This window comes from Grampus griseus, assembly GCF_964374135.1.
Source record: "Grampus griseus genome assembly, chromosome: 4".
In the NCBI taxonomy this organism is placed as follows: domain Eukaryota; kingdom Metazoa; phylum Chordata; class Mammalia; order Artiodactyla; family Delphinidae; genus Grampus; species Grampus griseus.
This window is the reverse complement of record NC_138997.1, coordinates 91,498,503-91,516,382: the sequence shown is the minus strand read 5'-3', so window position 1 is coordinate 91,516,382 and position 17,880 is coordinate 91,498,503. Positions and strand designations below refer to the sequence as shown.

Sequence of the window (17,880 nt, the reverse complement as noted above, 5' to 3'; positions counted from 1 at the left end):
GTTGATAAATAGCAGTCTACTTTGTTATCTAAATTAATTAAATAAATTAAAAACATCGCATAATCCAAAATTCACGTCATGTGTAACTTTGGACATAAATTGAAAAACTAATTATTTAAAGTATCATTTCTAGATTGATATTTAAACATGGTTATGTTCTGATGTTTTGGGAACTTTTAACTACTAAATTTAATAAACTAACAATGTCATATTCTGAAGTTCCAATTCAGAAAGATAATAGAAATAGCTAGAAAACAATTTGACCATTGTCCTAATCCCTATGCTTACTGACCTGTAGGCTACATGTGAAATGAGAATAAACAGAGGGAATGATTATTTCAACATTGAATTAAATAAATTGTACTAAGTAATCCCAAATGAAAGAGTGTAAAAATTTGCTTTCAACTGGAATGATGTTAAAGTGAATCAGATGTGAGAGTTATGGTACAACTATAAACGCTAAGTATTAATAGAGACAGTGAGGAAATGAAGGGGAAATATTTAGTAAGTGCAAAGCTTGTTGATATTTGGGGTGTTTTCTGAGTCATATTTACTATTTATATCTCATCTAGTTCAAGATTTATTTTTGTTGATGATGTTTACCATTCTGGACTATGTCAAAGGCCCATTAAATCATTACTTTATAAAGTTATTTCTATTGAATGGAGTAGGCAGTTAGTATTTTAGACTTTCTTCAGTTAGATAGAGGTAGGCTAGGATCTTAAAATAATCACTCATAGCAGACTTGTAGAACTCTGAGGCCAGATTAACGGTGGTGTCCCAAGCATCCCAATGCCTCTTGGATGAAGGCCAGGTGGCTGAAAACTTGGCCCTTAAAAGACTGAAGTGGTGAGAGGGAAAGGAAAGGATTTTGAAAAACTGGTCAAGAACATGACAGCCTCTGAGATCAAAGAAATGTTTTAGGTGGTATGTGCCCTGGAGTGTTAATGAATTCACTGCTTCTTATGCCTCCTACGTTTGTTTGCCAGAATCTGACATTGTCCTTCTTCAACAGAGCAAACTATGTACGCTCTTCTGGAATCCTAAGCCCTGGTTAATCTTGATTAAGCAGAAGTGAACCTTTATTTAATACTGACAAAATTTTTTTTTCCCTTAGGTTTAAGCTGATACTTAAATGTGGTACTCTCCCTTCTGAGAGCATAAAATAGCTATAGTTAGTGAGCATCTGCTGTGTACTGAATACTGTACTGGTACGCTTTAAATACATTAACTCGTTGGTGCTTTAGTACAACCCAGTGAAGTTAGTAGTATTTATCTCCATTTTCAAAAATGAAAATAGAGACTCAGAGAGTGTTGGTAACTTTCCTGGAGGCACACAAGACTCGAATGCATGTCTGTATGACTTTGTGGGCCATTTATAATTTCAACACTGAGTTATTGAGAACCTCCTGTCCTATATGTTAATTGCTTATTCATAAATGAATCTAATACTTTAATATCTTATTTATAAGCTATGATTATACTTATAAATGCTTGAATTTCCATCATTAACAACATATATTGAACATCTCACTTGTAGAAAATACCATGCTGGATGCTGAAGATGATACACAGTATGAATTGTGGCCCTTGCCTCAAATAGCTTATAACCTAGCTGCTTATAGAGCAGCTATAGATTTCAGGACTTGGGGGAAATATGGTGAAAGTGTGATTAACCATGGGTCATCTTTTTTTTTTTTTTTTGCGGTACGCGGGCCTCTCACTGTTGTGGCCTCTCCCGTTGTGGAGCACAGGCTCCAGACGCACAGGCTCAGCGGCCATGGCTCACGGGCCCAGCCGCTCCGCGGTATGTGGGATCTTCCCGGACCGGGGCACGAACCCGTGTCCCCTGCATCGGCAGGCGGACTCTCAACCACTGCGCCACCAGGGAAGTCCTACCATGGGTCATCTTAATACATGCATCCCTTTTGCTTCTTGGCAGTTCACTAATTCATTCACTCTAACTTTCCTAATGAAAAGCGCTCTGTCTTGATTAAGGTATTCCTATACTTAGGACATCTTCAATTAATATTTGTAGAAGATGAAAATAATAATAGTAAGGTCTTCATTTCTGACTACTTTAACATGCTTGTTTAAAGGTTTCTTCAGTACTTAATAGAGGAAGGAAAAATTGTTTTTGCATAAGAATATAGGGGTTTTGTATAATAGCAACCTGTTTTGATATTTAGTATTTAGAAAGATATAATGTATACTTATATTTTTGTAAGGTACCAAAATATGCCTTCTATTTATGAACTTATTTTTCTCTCTTAGTTTTTCTTTCACATGTCAACATGATTAGGCAAAGATGAACTTTTAAAATTATGTTAAAAGTTTATAATCAATAAAGGAAATAAAATGAAGCCGCAATTAGGGAAGATAGAAAAAAGATGGGTGTTCACAGGAAGAAAAAGGGACTCAACCAAAGATAGAAACAGAGAGAGAAATTAAAGAAGAAAGATGGTCTTTGGACCCTCCTAAGTATTCCATTGAACTAGAGCTGGTGGCTATAGTGTCATTAGGAATATTGACTTTCAGTGTGTGTATCTAATCTGGTTTTGAACTTTTTTGTTTTTGGAAAGCAAAAAACTTTTAAGTTGGTAAAGAATCTTAACCATTGGAAGATTCTCATATGTCCAGTTTTCTTCACATCTCACAAATTTTTCTGTATTTGCCCTAGACATAATCTAGACATAGAACTCTACAGTTAGATGATATTTCAGAGACAATCTTAGCCCCTTTTAATGACAGTCAATTACTGAAGCTCAGGAGGTTTGATGACTTTGCTAAGGTTACCCAGCTGGTTTCTGATAAGCCCACAGTGGAATCCTGATCTCCCGACTAGAGACCAATAAATTTCTTGCTCCTCTATTCATCATTAACTTACGCATCTACCCATTCATTCAGCAAAACTATATTCATTATCAACTATGTGGCGTCATAAAATGCATGCAAAGATGAATAAAACATATTTCCCGTCCTCTGGAGCAATCTGTCAAACAGCTAATGATAACACTAAACTGTGAAATTATAATGATGGAAATGTGAACAAAGTGCCATGAGAATGCAGAAGAATGAGCATTTAATTATGATTAAGAGATTTGGTATGTTTCTCTGAGACGTTACTTGTCCTTAGCAAGGTTTTGATAGACATTAAAGCAATTCATGGTACAGAATTACCAAGTTCAAAGCTACCAAAGTATGAAAGTGCATGATGAGTTCTGACGATGATGAATAATCTAGTGTGGCTGTACCACAGTAGGTATAGAGTCAGGTAGATATATCTCAGGTTGCCATCGTGAATGGTTAAGATCAGATCAAGGTTTTGAATTTCACTCTGTAGACACTTAGCCTATATTATAAGGCTAGAATGTGAATTCCATAGATACAGAGAAAATGTTATATTCATTTTAATCTCTCCAGAGGCTACAGAGTAGGTTTTTAAACACTCATTAATCGTGTGAGTAGGAACTCAGCAAATACTTGGTGGATGGATGAATGGTCAGAGGAAAATCCTCGATAGATGTAGAGGTCTTTTTCATGGTCTCATCAACCTTTCTAGAAGATAACCTGAACCATTACGAAAGTTTGTTGGAGGGCAGAGAGTTTTGGTAAAGGGATACCAATTAGGACGCTCTTGCAGGACCATACGTAATAGTTCATCAGAGCCTGAACTCAGCCCTGGCAGTAGGAAGGAAGCGAACAGTTGAAAAATGGTAGAGGTAGATTCTCTAGGACTGCATATATTCATTCCATAAACATTTAATGAGTGCCTTTTATATTCGGGGCAATAAGCTTGCCTCTGGGAATAGAGATAAATAAGGAATAGTTTTTGTACTCAGGTAATTTATTTCACTGGAAGAGAGAAAAACAAAAAATGATTGTATGATAAGAGAATGAAAACATCATTTGTTAAGTACTGACTTTGCATCAAGTGTTGTGCTAGGCATCTAACATACATCATCTTATTTAATTTTCACAACTTCATTGGTATTGTCCTCATTTTGCAGCTGTAGGAAAGTCTGTTCCTAATTTTTGCAGGGTCCAGGGCAGGAGTGCAATTGGAAGCCCACCTACTATAAGTCTAGATTTTTAGAAGTTATAAATCAGACTAATAAACTGATAAGTAAAGTCTACTTTGTTTTCTTGTCTTGTAAAATATACCTTTGTAACAGTCTGGAAGGCCAGTTTCAGATTCAGAATTCTTAGACTTCTCAGAAGTCCCTAGCTTGTGGTATCCCTCACCCGCTTCTTATCTATGACTCTACCCCACACCTGGACAGACTTCATGCATGTGGACCCACTAGCCTGCAGGTCCAAGCTCTGTTCACATCTTCCAGAAATAACCATCCTTTGCCCACCTCTCCATCCTGAGGATAGCACCCATCAAGAAGGTAGCTCCACCTAAGAGGTTGTGCAGACCCTGGAAGCTGGCTAGGAGCCTTTGGGCTGGGAATTTCAGAGTCTTGGGTGTCTGGGTTGTGGTCTGAAAGGAGGGACATGAACTCTGGGTGAGGGGTATAGTCAGAGGAGGGCCAGAGCAGGGCCCTTACTCCAAGGCCCCCTGCCTTGGTCTAAGAGCAGTACTGGATAAGGAAACAGGTTAAGTAAGCACCCTAAGTGTACACAGGTAGAAAGTGGAACCAGAATTGCTCAGGTCTGTCTAGGCTCACAGAGGTGAAAGGGTACCTCAACCAGTCAGGGCAAATCAGCTGATACAAGAGTACTGATTAATGAATGATTGGGGGTAGAGAGTCAGGGGCTGTCAGGGAGATCTTTCTAGGAGGAGTATTGTTTAAAATCTCGAAGGGGGCCTCGCTGGTGGCGCACTGGTTAAGAATCCACCTGCCAATGTAGGGGACACAGGTTCAAGCCCTGGCCCGGGAAGATCCCACATGCTGTGGAGCAACTAAGCCCATGCGCCACAACTACTGAGCCTGCACTCTAGAGACCGTGAGCCACAACTACCGAGCCCGTGTGCCACAACTACTGAAGCCCACGTGCCTAGAACCTGTGCTCTGCAACAAGAGAAGCCACTGCAATGAGAAGCCCGCGCACCTCAACGAAGAGTAGCCCCCGATCGCCACAACTAGAGAAAGCCTCGCGCAGCAATGAAGAACCAAAGCAGCCAAAAATAAACAAATTAAATAAATAAATTTATTTTTAAATAAATAAAATCTCACAGGGGTGGGGCTGGGACACAGCTAGAGGTGTAGGAGAGCATGGCCTACAGCCCTTGTCCTTAAGCCCCAGAGGCTGAAGGGTTGGCAATCAGTGTGGCAGGGTTAGAGTTGTGCTTGCGGGGTAGGGAAGAAAAATAAAGCTGCTGATTTTAGACTGTGGCTGAATCCTGAAGAGTTAAGCGTTCTTTATCTTAAAGGGACAGGAAAGGAGCACAATCACATTTAGGTATAAGGGCTGAGGGAGGACTAGAAAGCAAAGATGACTCAACGCTTTCTTCCGTGAAGCCTAGGGAGGGAAGGAGTTGTTTACAGAGCTAGGTAGTCCAGAAGGAGGCGCAGGAAACTGGGTTTTTACTGTTTGAATTACAGGTTAATAATGAGAATACTGGTGGAAGGAGAGAGAAAACAAGTATGACAGAGTCTTGGAAAGTAGCTACATTTAAGGAGTGTGCGGAAGAGAGAACTAGTCCAAAAGACAACAAAACAAAAACAACAGCTGAGCAGCAGAAGTTTCTGAGGCAGGGAGCCTGATCTGCACAGCGTCATCAGTGCCTGGTGGGCTCAAGTTTGAGAAGGAACGTTCAGTTGCTAGGGGGCCAGGACACACACAGAGGGGAGATGCCTGGATTCAGCCATCAGGAGTTGGGGTGAGAGGGGTGGAAACCAGTTTAAGGAATTGGGGATATATATAATGTGGAAATAAAGGAAGTTACTTTGAATAGTTTTTTACAAGTTAAGCTTGGCTTCAAGGAAAGGAGAGAGATTAGAGATTTGTTTGATGGGAAAGTAAGGTTCAGGGAAGAAAATGGACAAGTCCCCCTCCTCCTCTTCTTTGGTGTCATTATTATTAGCAAGGGTATTTGTAATATCTTTGGCTGAAAGGTTGCAGTGAAACAGGAGAGACTGGAGAGAGGAGTACTTTGATAGGACCTACCCACACCTTGCCTCTGCTCCTCCAGTAGCAGGGGTGAGAGCCGATGCCACCACTCTTCGCCTTCAGGCCACTGACCTCAGGAAGCTTATCCCGGTTCACAGCAATCGCCATGCGAAGCCCTGCTTCCGGTCACCTCTTACCAGGTGACTCTCGTCTACTTAGCTTCAGTGGCTCTTTTATCAGTAAGACCTCCTCCCTCCCCCAGCCTTTTCCTCTCTCTCCCCCTTCCCTCCATTATTTCTCTTTGTGGCACTTATCACTGTCTGACATACATTCACTTATTTTATCATGACTTTCCTGTCCCTAATAAAAAGTAGGCTCCAGACCTCAGAGCAGTGTCTGGCACATAGTAGAGGCTCAATTCCTATTTGTTGAATGATGCACACAAAAGGGTGAGGAGGAGAATTGATGGGGCAGGATTCCAAAGCAGAGGTTGGCAAACTTTTCTGTAAAGGGCCAGATAGTAAATATTTTAAATTTTGCTGGCCACAAATAGTCTCTGCCACATATTCCTCTTTGTTGTTTTTTAAAATAATCTTTCAAAAATGTAAAATCCATTCTTAGCTCACAGGCCAAACATAGACAAGCCACAGATCTGACCATAGCTTCTGTGAGAGAAAGTGAGGGAAACAGGATTAAGAACACAGGTGAAGATGGTAGCTCTGAAAAAGAAAAAGGAAGAAGCATCTTCCTCCAAAGACCTCCCTAAAGGGAAGTGAGAAAACAGATGAAATGTGTGAAGAATGTTTGAGGTAAAGAACAGACAAGTGAGAATTTATGTCAGTGGCATCAGCCTCCCAGAGAGGAGGGAAGTGAGTTCTGCAGTTGAGTGTGCAGCACTTGAAGAGCAGGAAGGTTCTGAAAGAACAGGGTGGCTCATCAAACAGAGATAAACAGGGAAAATGATAAACAGCACAGAATTCAGACACAGTTGGACATCATGATCTGTGGTGTGTTCTAGAAGACTAGGGAAAAATGGGAAAAGGTAGATCCTGAGAATTACAGCTTGTGAAATTTAAGAGTGATGCAGCACAAAATTCTAAAGGTGGTTGACCTGGCATACTAGTTCAGAATAATGTTGGATTTTCCTCATACTTTTTTTGATAAAATTACTTCTAGAATCATCAAAGAAATATGAACTAATTTGTGAATAATAATATCAATAATTAACTTTTATTGAGTCTAAACTATTTATTTATTAATGGCTGAGCTACAGTCATTATCTCATTTAATCATTTATGTAGTTCTAGCATTGTCTCTGATTTACGAGATGAGGAAACTGAAGCTTAGGGGATTAAGGAACTTACCTAAAGGCACACAAAGTTCTTAAACAACAGAGCTAGATGAACCCAACCAAGTCTGTCTGATATCTGGTCTGTGTTCTTAACTTACCACAATAGGGTGCTGATCAATGAATTACTATCAGTATGGAAGGAGGTCTCTAGTGACAAGTCCTGTCCTCACTCTGTCTTTTTTTTTTTTTTTTCTGCGGTTCACGGGCCTCTCACTGTTGTGGCCTCTCCCGTTGGGGAGCACAGGCTCCGGACGCGCAGCCTCAGCAGCCATGGCTCACAGGGCCCAGCCGCTCTGCAGCGTGTGGGATCCTCCCAGACCGGGGCACGAACCCGTGTCCCCTGCATCGGCAGGCAGGCTCTTAACCACTGCGCCACCAGGGAAACCCCGTCACTCTGTCTTGTTCAACATTTTTATAGTGCTCTGGATGAGGACATAGATAGTGCATTTATCAAACTTTCCAGCAATGTGGACCCAGGAAGAAGAGGGAATACATTAGATAACAGGATGAGAATCCAGGATTATCTCAAATTGGAACGGTTCACCAAAGAGGAAATGTAATAGAGATAAGAATACAGTTCTTTACTTAGGTCAGAAACAACTGCACAAGTGCACTGTGCTTTAGCTGTGGGGTGTGTAGGGAGGAAAAATGCTTAAAAGCTTTCATCACCTCACTTTAAGGACTGTCGTAAACTACAGCTTGTCCAGAGAATAGAATAGAGAAGGTATTCAGTCTGAGGAACTGTTAAAGAAACTCATAAAGTCTCAGAGCCAAAAAAAAAAAAAAACCAAAAACCAAAACAAAACAAAAAACCCAACCTGGTGGTGATGGGGGCAGGGGAGAGAACAGCGTCCTCCAGTATTTCTGAAAGTTTTCACAGAAGATAAATTAGGTGTGTTCCATGTGACCCTTGTGGTCAGAACTAGGAAACATAAGTGGGGATTACAAGGAAAGATAAATTAGGTGTGTTCCATGTGACCCTTGTGGTCAGAACTAGGAAACATAAGTGGGGATTACAAGGAACCAGAGTCTCACTCCGTATGAGAAATAACTCCCCCCAAATTAAACCTGTTCAAGATTGTAATTGGTTGCATTGTGAATGAATGTGCCCCCTATTGCTGGATGTTTTAGACTGAGACTGAACTATCATTTGTTAGAACTTACCCTAGGTGACCTCTGAAGGCTCTGCCAACACTAAGTTTTTGCCTCTGAACATGTCAGATGAATGAAGCGTTTCTGTGCTATTTTTCAAAAAAGTAAACTCATCTTTCTTTTGTGTTTGCAACCTGATTGAGTACTGTGTTAGATCTATGGTGGTGTTTATATTACAGAGCTTCCATTTTGAACCTAAGCTGTACGAGTTCTAATTTTTCACTTAGACTGTGACAAGATGTTTAGCATACCAAGTTAGGCTTCAAGTATGTTCTTCTAAATGGATGTGCACTTTACTTGTGTATAATTCTTGCCAAAGATTACACTGAATTTGTACCATATTCCTGCCAATATTTTTTCTAAACCACATCCTGTGATGTAATTTGTGGTAAGTTTATAAGGGAATGCATCTATATAAGAGGTGCCTTGAAATGCTCACTTATTTTTTAACAGATTGGACTCCAGTATATAGGATGAAGTTGCTTCAAGAAGGACTTAATCTATTGACTTCCTGAGACCGTTATAGTTAGTTCTTAAACTTAGTTCTGTGATCTGCCTTGTTCTGTTTTTTGTAACACATATTCACAGTCTCAATTTTCAACTTTATCAATAGAAAGTTAACTGGATATATATTGAAAACCTCTAGATTGCTTTTCTAAAGGTATTAAAAAGCCTATCGTTTTGTTGGTGACCCATCACTAAGTCTTTCTGACATGCATGAACAAAGTTGAAGCAAAAATAGGAAACCTCACTGTTTTTGGCTTTAATCCTCTAAAGTTTACCTAATAATTCAGTGGGTATACTAATGGAAAAGAAATACTTTTTTATTTTTTTAGGTGTAATCCCTTTTCATGGATTTTCAATGTATGGTAAGTTGGGCTTTAAAATATTCACTGTTTTTATTACACTTTGGAAAATTAAACATGAAAATCACACTTTATATTACATCAACCACACACTTAACAATGTTATTGTGAACATTTTTAAACATTGGATTTGATATCTGTTTTTATGTCCAATTAAAAGTTTTTTCAAATAAAGGGTCATCATAATTGCTCAGATGGCGATTGCTTGTCAAATTAGAATTGAACATACCAGGAAAATGGTTCTGTGGTTTTCCATTTTCTAATTCAATGGAACTTAGAGCCACACATTGATATTTAGTTCTAATAGATGTAAAATGAGATTGCTTAAATTCCTAAACTAATTCTCATAAGTCTTTAAAAAAAAATAATAGGTCAGAAAGAATGCAAAGGGAGGGACAACACTGAGTGTGAGTTCATAATTTCTCCAGACTGGCTGGTGTGCACAGCAACAATTACATTGAAGCATCCAGTCATCCTGAGGCACACGTGACAAACGCATGTGCAGGTTTGAGAGCCCTGAGCACCTTTGTGTCCTCACGTATCATTGAATGAGGAATGCAGGAAGCGTAACAAAGATTAGCAAGAGGAAGAATGCTCTATGCCTTAAGTGCCACTTAATTTTTAAATTTTCATGCATTACATATTAGCTTGTTGAAGATTGTTGTCCCAACTATTCCTACTCCCCAACCTTTAGACTAAACAGAAATATACAGTAATGTTTACTTTTGTAAAAAGAATCAGCGATAAATTAACACTTTTCTTTGTAAAAAACCCCTCAAGTGTTCCGCATCAGACAGTCATCGTGAATGACATAATATAAAACCTTTAATACCAGCATACAATGAAAAGGATTTAAAGTGCCTAGGAATTCTGCATTATGCTGCCCTTGGCTTTATTCTCTTGAGCAACAAAAATTTCATAATGTAACACATAATGTTATAGTGAGGTTCCAGCATATTTCTCTTTTATAAATATGTGAGGAATTTAAAATAGAAAACCTAAAAAGGTTAAGAATATAAATTTTTACCTTTAATAATAAAAAATGTTAGCCCTTTTATTCTTTTATTTTGATAATTCCAACTGCAAGCATTTTTCAAGTAATTAGTTTTTAAAAGATGTACTTGAGCGATTTGGAGAACAGTTAATAACGTCAGGAAAGTTTAAATCTTCTAACAACTCTCAGGGTACAAAATACATCTTTGACTCCTGCCTATTCACATTTCTGGTTGTTTTAATAGGTTAAAGTTTATACACCCAAGGGGGAAAAGTTCGCTAAGGAGATAGGTGATGCAAAATGTTTAATATACAGTTTATACTATTTTAGAAAAATATGTTAAGCATCCACAAAAACTTTAGAGCAGCGACCACTTATTTAGAACCAGTATACTAGCATAATTGCAACTTATCCCCAGGATCTCTACATAGTACTAGGCCATTTTAGTTTTAGTTACTGTATTTCTTTAAAATTATAATACTTTCCTCTTTTAAAAATTTATTCAAAACTTTTCTCTAATTTAAACTGGCCTTATCCTTTCCCACATATGTAGATTAATGAAGTTTTTATTGTAGGTATAGTATATTATGATTTCATAAATAAATTCCTATAGTGCAGTATTTAATTGGTTAAAAAGATGATGAGCTCATTCATTTTTATGGAAGAACCAAATAGGGAAAGATGCTTAAAATGGAAAATAAAGTCATGTAGAAGATTTTTTACATATTATATGTAATGGACTAAAACTTTTCCATTTCATAGCTATATAAGGGAATTCAACATCACCAATTGTGGCATCTTGAATAATAACTGATTATAACGTTTTCTATATTATATATGTTTATAGAAAAGTGCTGATTTTAAAATTCTCTTTCATTTCTTCACTGGAAATGATCATTAATGATTACTGAATCTTTAAAACCTTTAGATTCAAATTACAAGTTTTTAAATAGCAATAACTTAAGAAGTTGGAGGGGAAAATATACATCATCACAAAAAGTAAATGAATTCCAAACCTTCATTTTGAATTTGTAATAATACCATGTATTTGTGCCACATTGCTTTTTCTTAGGTTGTTGCAATTAGAATGAGAGTTATTCTTTTTAAATGTATAGAATACCTCAGTTGGGGCTATTTAAATAAGTAGGAATTTATTTTGATAGTAAAATAATTTTTTAAAATTAGTTTTGAAGTGAAAGGACATGGCTGTTAGTTTTTAAACATATATATATATATATATAAAACATAAAGGTCTTTTCCTATAGATATATATAAAAGGAGGGGTTTTTTTGGTTGTATTTAGATATTTACCACCCTAAAATTGATTTGTCTCTCTTTTGCCCTTCAGAAAAGTGAAATTTCTCAGTTGCAATGCTAGTTTTTGATAATTTATTCATCAGTAATACTGTGCACCGCCATTTATCCCAGATAATCGAATTTTTGTTTTGTCAGAATTTAAAATTTTTTATCATTTTTTCCTTTCACGTTGTCAAAAGGAAGTGAGCTGAGTTGGCTCACTGGTTTCCCTGCTTACTTAATGCCTACTGCCCTCAGGGCATCACGGACATTATAGAGCCCAAGACCTTCTTACCTGTCTGATCTATATCATAGATGAAATTACCCAATAAGTAAGTCACTTTTATTAAATTAATATTTAGGTAATGCAGTTTTATATATCTGCATTATAGTGTATTTATGCTGCCTAAAATTCTTGAGTGTTGAAAAGATGAAAAGCATGACCACGTTCGCAAGTGCAGAATAATCAGACTGTCAGGTCAGCATCTGATTTTAAAATCTGACTTTCTGACAGTCAGCCATGAGCTGTCTGGTTGAGTTGACCCACCTGTGCTTAACTGCCATGAACTGGGTACAAAAGAAAACTTAATTCAAATTCATTAGAGAAATAAATTCTTAGAGTTGTTTTATTTTAAGCCTATGAAAACTGTCTAGATACATATTGAGATATGCCAATATAGACCAATAGCCTAAACTGTTAATCAAAATTTTAATTTTCAAATTCAGTTAGTTGCAGACCATCGTTCTAAAAGCTAGTCGTAAATCATCTTATATTTTACTTACCTGACTTCAAAAATTAAAAATTTCAAAAGATCCTTTGTGGGACAAAGTAAAATTGAATTGCCTGATTGTCACTTTCTTATTATTTCAATTGAAAAAAAGAGACTTGACTTTATGTAGTTTTTAAAACTTACTTTGAATTTTCAATATCCCTATATAGTTCCATTGTGTCATTCTTATTCTACTGTTGAGATTATAATATTTTATAATTTACTCCCTTCTTTTTAATTTTTAATGACTCAGTTTTTTATGTGTGCATATATTCCCTTTTCAACATGAAAAAAGAATATATATGTGATTCTAAACTTGTCTATGAATGAATATTATTACTAGAAAATATTTATTCTTTCATGTTTTGTGAACTTATTTTTTTAATTTTAGTAGTTCTGCAATATTATTAATTAACTTTTTTGTTCTTTCAGTTGCACCACTTTGTTTTCTGTACCATGAACCTTCCAAATTGTATCAGATATTCCGTGAGATGTATGTGCGTTTTTTCTTCAGACTTCATTCCATCTCTTCTCATCCTTCTGTAAGTTCATAAAAAAAAGAAAAAATGGATCAAAGCAGACTCTAATCTGTTTTTCCTTTCCTTAAGAAAAACAAATGTTAATTTGTGAGGTCAAGCAACACTTTTCTATAGAATAAATGAAAGAGAAGAAGAAATTGATATTTAAATAGTTTTAGTAATAATTAGAGAGGAAAAAGCCTTTTATCAATTGCATTTAAATTATCTTTTATATGTTGAAAGAAAAAACATAGCAATGTCTGTATTGTTTTCTTTGACAAAGGTGGCTAACTTCTTTGAATGCTGGTTTCCTCCTCTCTGAAACTCATTTCAGAGTTAATAATGAGTTTCTGTGGTGCTGTAGAGCAGTGTACAAAGCACCTGGGTAGCACTTGGCTCATGGCAGATGTTCAGTAAATAGATGGCTGCTGTTTTTATTGTTGTCGTTACGATTATCATCATCATCATCATCATCTTTTCTTTGTTAATGAAAAATAAACATTTATTTGTCCCTTATTTTTCAATTTGGCTAATTATCAGTTATCAAACTAGATATCTCCTTTGTGTTTATTCAATAGATGGCTCCTTGGCCTTAACATGAAATTCAAAGAGAAGCATACTGGGAGTTGAGTATTTGTATCTGTTTTATTTTGTCCAGTCCTTTATCATATCTTCCTTCCCCCACCCCCACCCTCCTTAGCCTGAGTAAAAGCAGTGTTTATTTTATTTCAGTTATACTTTTTCTGTCTTTGAGCCTGCTTTGGTCTGCTTGTGGGTAACTTGACTGACTCTCCAGAAAAAAACATTAAAAATTGGAATGTGTCAGGGCTACCAAGTTTCCCAAAAGAGGAGGCTGTCACCGCTACTCAACTAAATAGCAGTTCATTATCCTCCCCCCGCCATTCCTGTGTATTCCTATTCCACCTTCCTCTGTCTCCACTGTTGCTCTCATACATTGCTAGTGAAAGCAGGCAAGTAACAGAAATCTAGGATGTCACAGATGAACAAATGAAGTACCACCAATTATCTTGGGTTTCTTCTCTCTGAGACAACTTGATTTAATGCCTATATTGCATGAATATTTAATCTAGAATAACCAAAAATATATTAATAATTCTTTTTTCTTATAACTCATCCTTAGCCTCAGATTTCTTACTCACATATTCTGTACCATTTTACGCTTCAGAGTTTCGAAAAAATGTTTTTAACTGGCTGCCCAGTAGATACCCGTGATGTTTTCCCTGTGCAGACCACTGAAGCTTGCCACTGAGCAACTCTGGATGTGCCTTCTCTATATCCGTGCTGACCCTAAGGTGTCCTTTTTCAGCTGATTGATTGGGACAGCCCTGCCTCTGCCCTTTCTTTATTCAGTGAAATAAAGACTTAACAGGCAGTCATCTCCTTTTCTGGCTTGCAGCCAGACTTAACTATTTGGAACCATGACAGCCTTATTTCTTTAGAAATTCAAAAAGAGGATTAAAACTTCCTTACAAAGATCAACGCTGAGGAATGCTGAGCTGCAAGAAAGACTTTATTCAGAGTTGTCAAGTAATAAATGCACTTGAAAAACCATCTACTTTGTGCTCTACAGATAATGCCCTTTTAAAAAAGTGGATTTCAGTTTTTAAAAAAGTTATCCTTATACTAAGTAATCAAACATTCTTGTTTGATAACTTCCTGATGCAAATTTCAAACAGTTAGTCTTTCTCTGGGGATGGATTTCAATGAAAGAGTTAAAAAAGCAGGAAATATTCTCCCTGATGGGTGAGACAGCTGGAAGGGAAGGGACATATGGAGGAGAAAGTGAAGGGTGTGGCTGTAGCACCAGAGAAATACCTGGAAACTGGAATGCATCCAGAAAAAACTAATTTTGCTGGGCCTACGTGATACTATATGACTTACAGAGAAGCAGGTTTTTCTATAAAATGACGTTTTCCTTGAATTCCTAACATTACTACATGCCAGGTTACGTGGGGAGCCTATCGTTGTTAAAAAGGAAAAAATATTTATATTGATAATCTTTTTCTCATTTCCATTTGAATAATTTAATGGCAGAGTTCATTTTTAAATACTAAATTATGCATTTCTCTTGTGATTTATTATTGTATCCAGGGTATCGTGTCACTCTGTCTGCTGTTTGAAACTCTTCTTCAAACTTATCTCCCCCAACTCTTTTATCATCTACGAGAAATTGGGGCTCAACCGTGAGTATTTTTCTCTCCTAATTGAAGAATAAATTGATATCAGAAGGCTCTTTTTCATCATCAAAGATACAGTAATTTTTCAGAGACATTAGACTAACAGTCTCCCCAATAAAACAATAATTATCAAGTAGTAAATTATAACTCGACATTGTGACAGAAATTCTTGAGAGACTTACCAAAATCCTAATAAATTCTTATTTGCTTGGATTTTTGTGCTTGGTACAAGAATCACTAAAAGAACTAATTTCTATTCATAATGAAAGGTATTGGCCAAACTGAGGCAAAAATTTATGGAAACAAATACTACCTGAGAAATGTGATAATACTAAAATTAAGTCAGTTTAGGCCAAATTTATCAGAAAACAACTTATGAAAGACAGAAAAGTTAAAGTTTGCTGGCTTTCATTAAAGGAATCTAGATCGATTATTTACCAATGGTTGTACACTGTGATTTTTTTCTTCCAAAAGCTTGAATTTTTGTTCATTTATCTCAGTATGAGTTATCAATGAATATGTAGGGTACCTGTGGACCTCATTATTATTGGTTCTCTTTTCTCTTTTTTAATTAACAGTGTCTTAAGGCAACAGAAATTTCCAAATGATTTATCAGTGTTTTGTTACTGTCTTCGTTTCTGTGTAACCATTTTCTCCTATATAAGGGCATATTTGAAAGGAACACTAACTCTTTGAGACCGCAAAAGTAGTTAATGGGAAATAGAATCCATAGCCGATGGATGAGTGGGTGGGGGGGTTTAAGAGACAGACCCAGATTCAAATTCTATCTCTACTAAACTATAAAATCCTGATAAAATTATTTAATTTACCTAAGCCTCAATTTCTTTCTTTAAGTCAAGATAATTTAATTTATTCATCTTTAAAATCAAGGGAATTCCTACCTCATGGAGTTGTTTAAAGATTGAATATGTATATGTTTATATATTGATATATATGTATATATACATATATATCTCCATATATATATATATACATATATACATATATATCTCCATTCTAAAATCACCATCGAATTTCAGACATTTTAGATCTTAGAAATGCCATTTATAAAACAACATCTCATATCATCCGTTGATAACACCTAGGTGACACTCTTTCTTTTGTAGATATTAAAAAACAGGATTTTATTAATAATTAATATTATAAAACAAGAATATGGCAGAAATATTTTATATTACATACAAGTCATTTTTTCTTGTGGTAAACTGACCTTTATTTTACTACTGTGAAATGAATATTTGAATATAACTATGCTTTTCCTTACTAGAGTGAAGACATTTAGTTTATTGCTAGAAGCTAAAATCCTGGCTTTTTTCTAGTCTATTTATACACTTTAATCATTAAAAGGAACAAATTTATTTCAGTGAATTATGATAAACATTAAAATTCTGATGCAAGAGAAAATATAAAAATTTAATTATCAGGCTAGAAATCAATTATTAAAAGGCTTTCATGAATTAAAACTAATGCTATTGGAAGGTTTTTAATTTAGAATTTAATTTTTTTACTAGATATAGGACTCTTCAGGATATCTCCTTCTTCTTGAGTACTTAGTGTGTTTTATCTGTTATCATATTTATGGACATAAATTATTCATAATATTGCATAATAATTCTTAATTAGCCTTTCAATATCTATAGAATCAGAGTGACATTACCGCTCTCATTCCTGAGATTGATATTTGTATCTTGTTTCTCTTTCTTGATTATTCTGGCCAGAGGTTTATTAATTTTATTCTTCTTTGAAAGAATCAGTTTTTGGTTTCATTGATTTTGTTTTTCTATTTTCGGTTTCATTGAGTTATGCTCTTTTTTTTTTTTTTTTTTTTTTTTGCTGTACGCGGGCCTCTCACTGTTGTGGCCTCTCCCGTTGCGGAGCACAGGCTCCGGACGTGCAGGCTCAGCGGCCATGGCTCACGGGCCTAGCTGCTCCGCGGCATGTGGGATCTTCCCGGACCGGGGCACAAACCCATGTCCCCTGCATCGGCAGGCGGACTCTCAACCACTGCGCCACCAGGGAAGCCCTATGCTCTTTTATTTGTTATTTCCTTCTGTATACTTGCTTTAGTTTTGTTTTGGTCTTGTCTTTCTACTTGTTTAAGCTGAAATTTAGATAATTAATTTGAGACATTTCTTCTTTTCTAATGTAAGCAATAATGTTATAAATTGCCCTCAAAGCACTGCTTTACCTCCACTCAACAAATTTTGATGTGTTATGTTTTCACTTTCATTCAATTCAAAATGTTTCTTAATTTCTCTTGTGACTTCCTCTTTGACCATAGTTTATATAAAACTGCATTGTTTAATTTCTAAATATTTGGAAAGATATTATGTCTTTCTGTTATTATTTCTATTGTAATTCTGTTACAGTTAGACAATGTGCTTCATAAGATTTTAGTTCTTTTAAATGTGTTGCAGTTTGTTTTATGACCCAGAATATGATCTATCTTGATGAATCTTCCATGTACACTTGAAAAGAATTTGTATGCTGCTAGTGTTGAGCAGAATGTTCTGTAAGTGGTAATCAAGTCAAGCTTGTTGATAATGTTCAAGACTTCTATACACTTGTTAATTTTCTTCTACTTTTTCTATTGATTATTGAGAAAGAAGTGTTAGAGCCTCCAATTATAATTGTGAATTTGTCTTTTTATTTCT

At 36.2% G+C, this 17,880-nt stretch overlaps 1 protein-coding gene across 1 annotated transcript in view; it reads left to right on the top strand.

Annotated features, from left to right (window-relative positions):
- TBC1D19 (TBC1 domain family member 19) overlaps positions 1-17,880 on the top strand; it is a 155,033-nt gene that overhangs the window by 125,991 nt on the left and 11,162 nt on the right. The window contains exons 16-18 of the mRNA XM_082653432.1: positions 9,400-9,432; positions 12,922-13,031; positions 15,120-15,211. Of these exons, the coding sequence (XP_082509558.1) occupies positions 9,400-9,432; positions 12,922-13,031; positions 15,120-15,211 (235 nt within the window). The remainder of the gene's footprint in view (positions 1-9,399; positions 9,433-12,921; positions 13,032-15,119; positions 15,212-17,880) is intronic.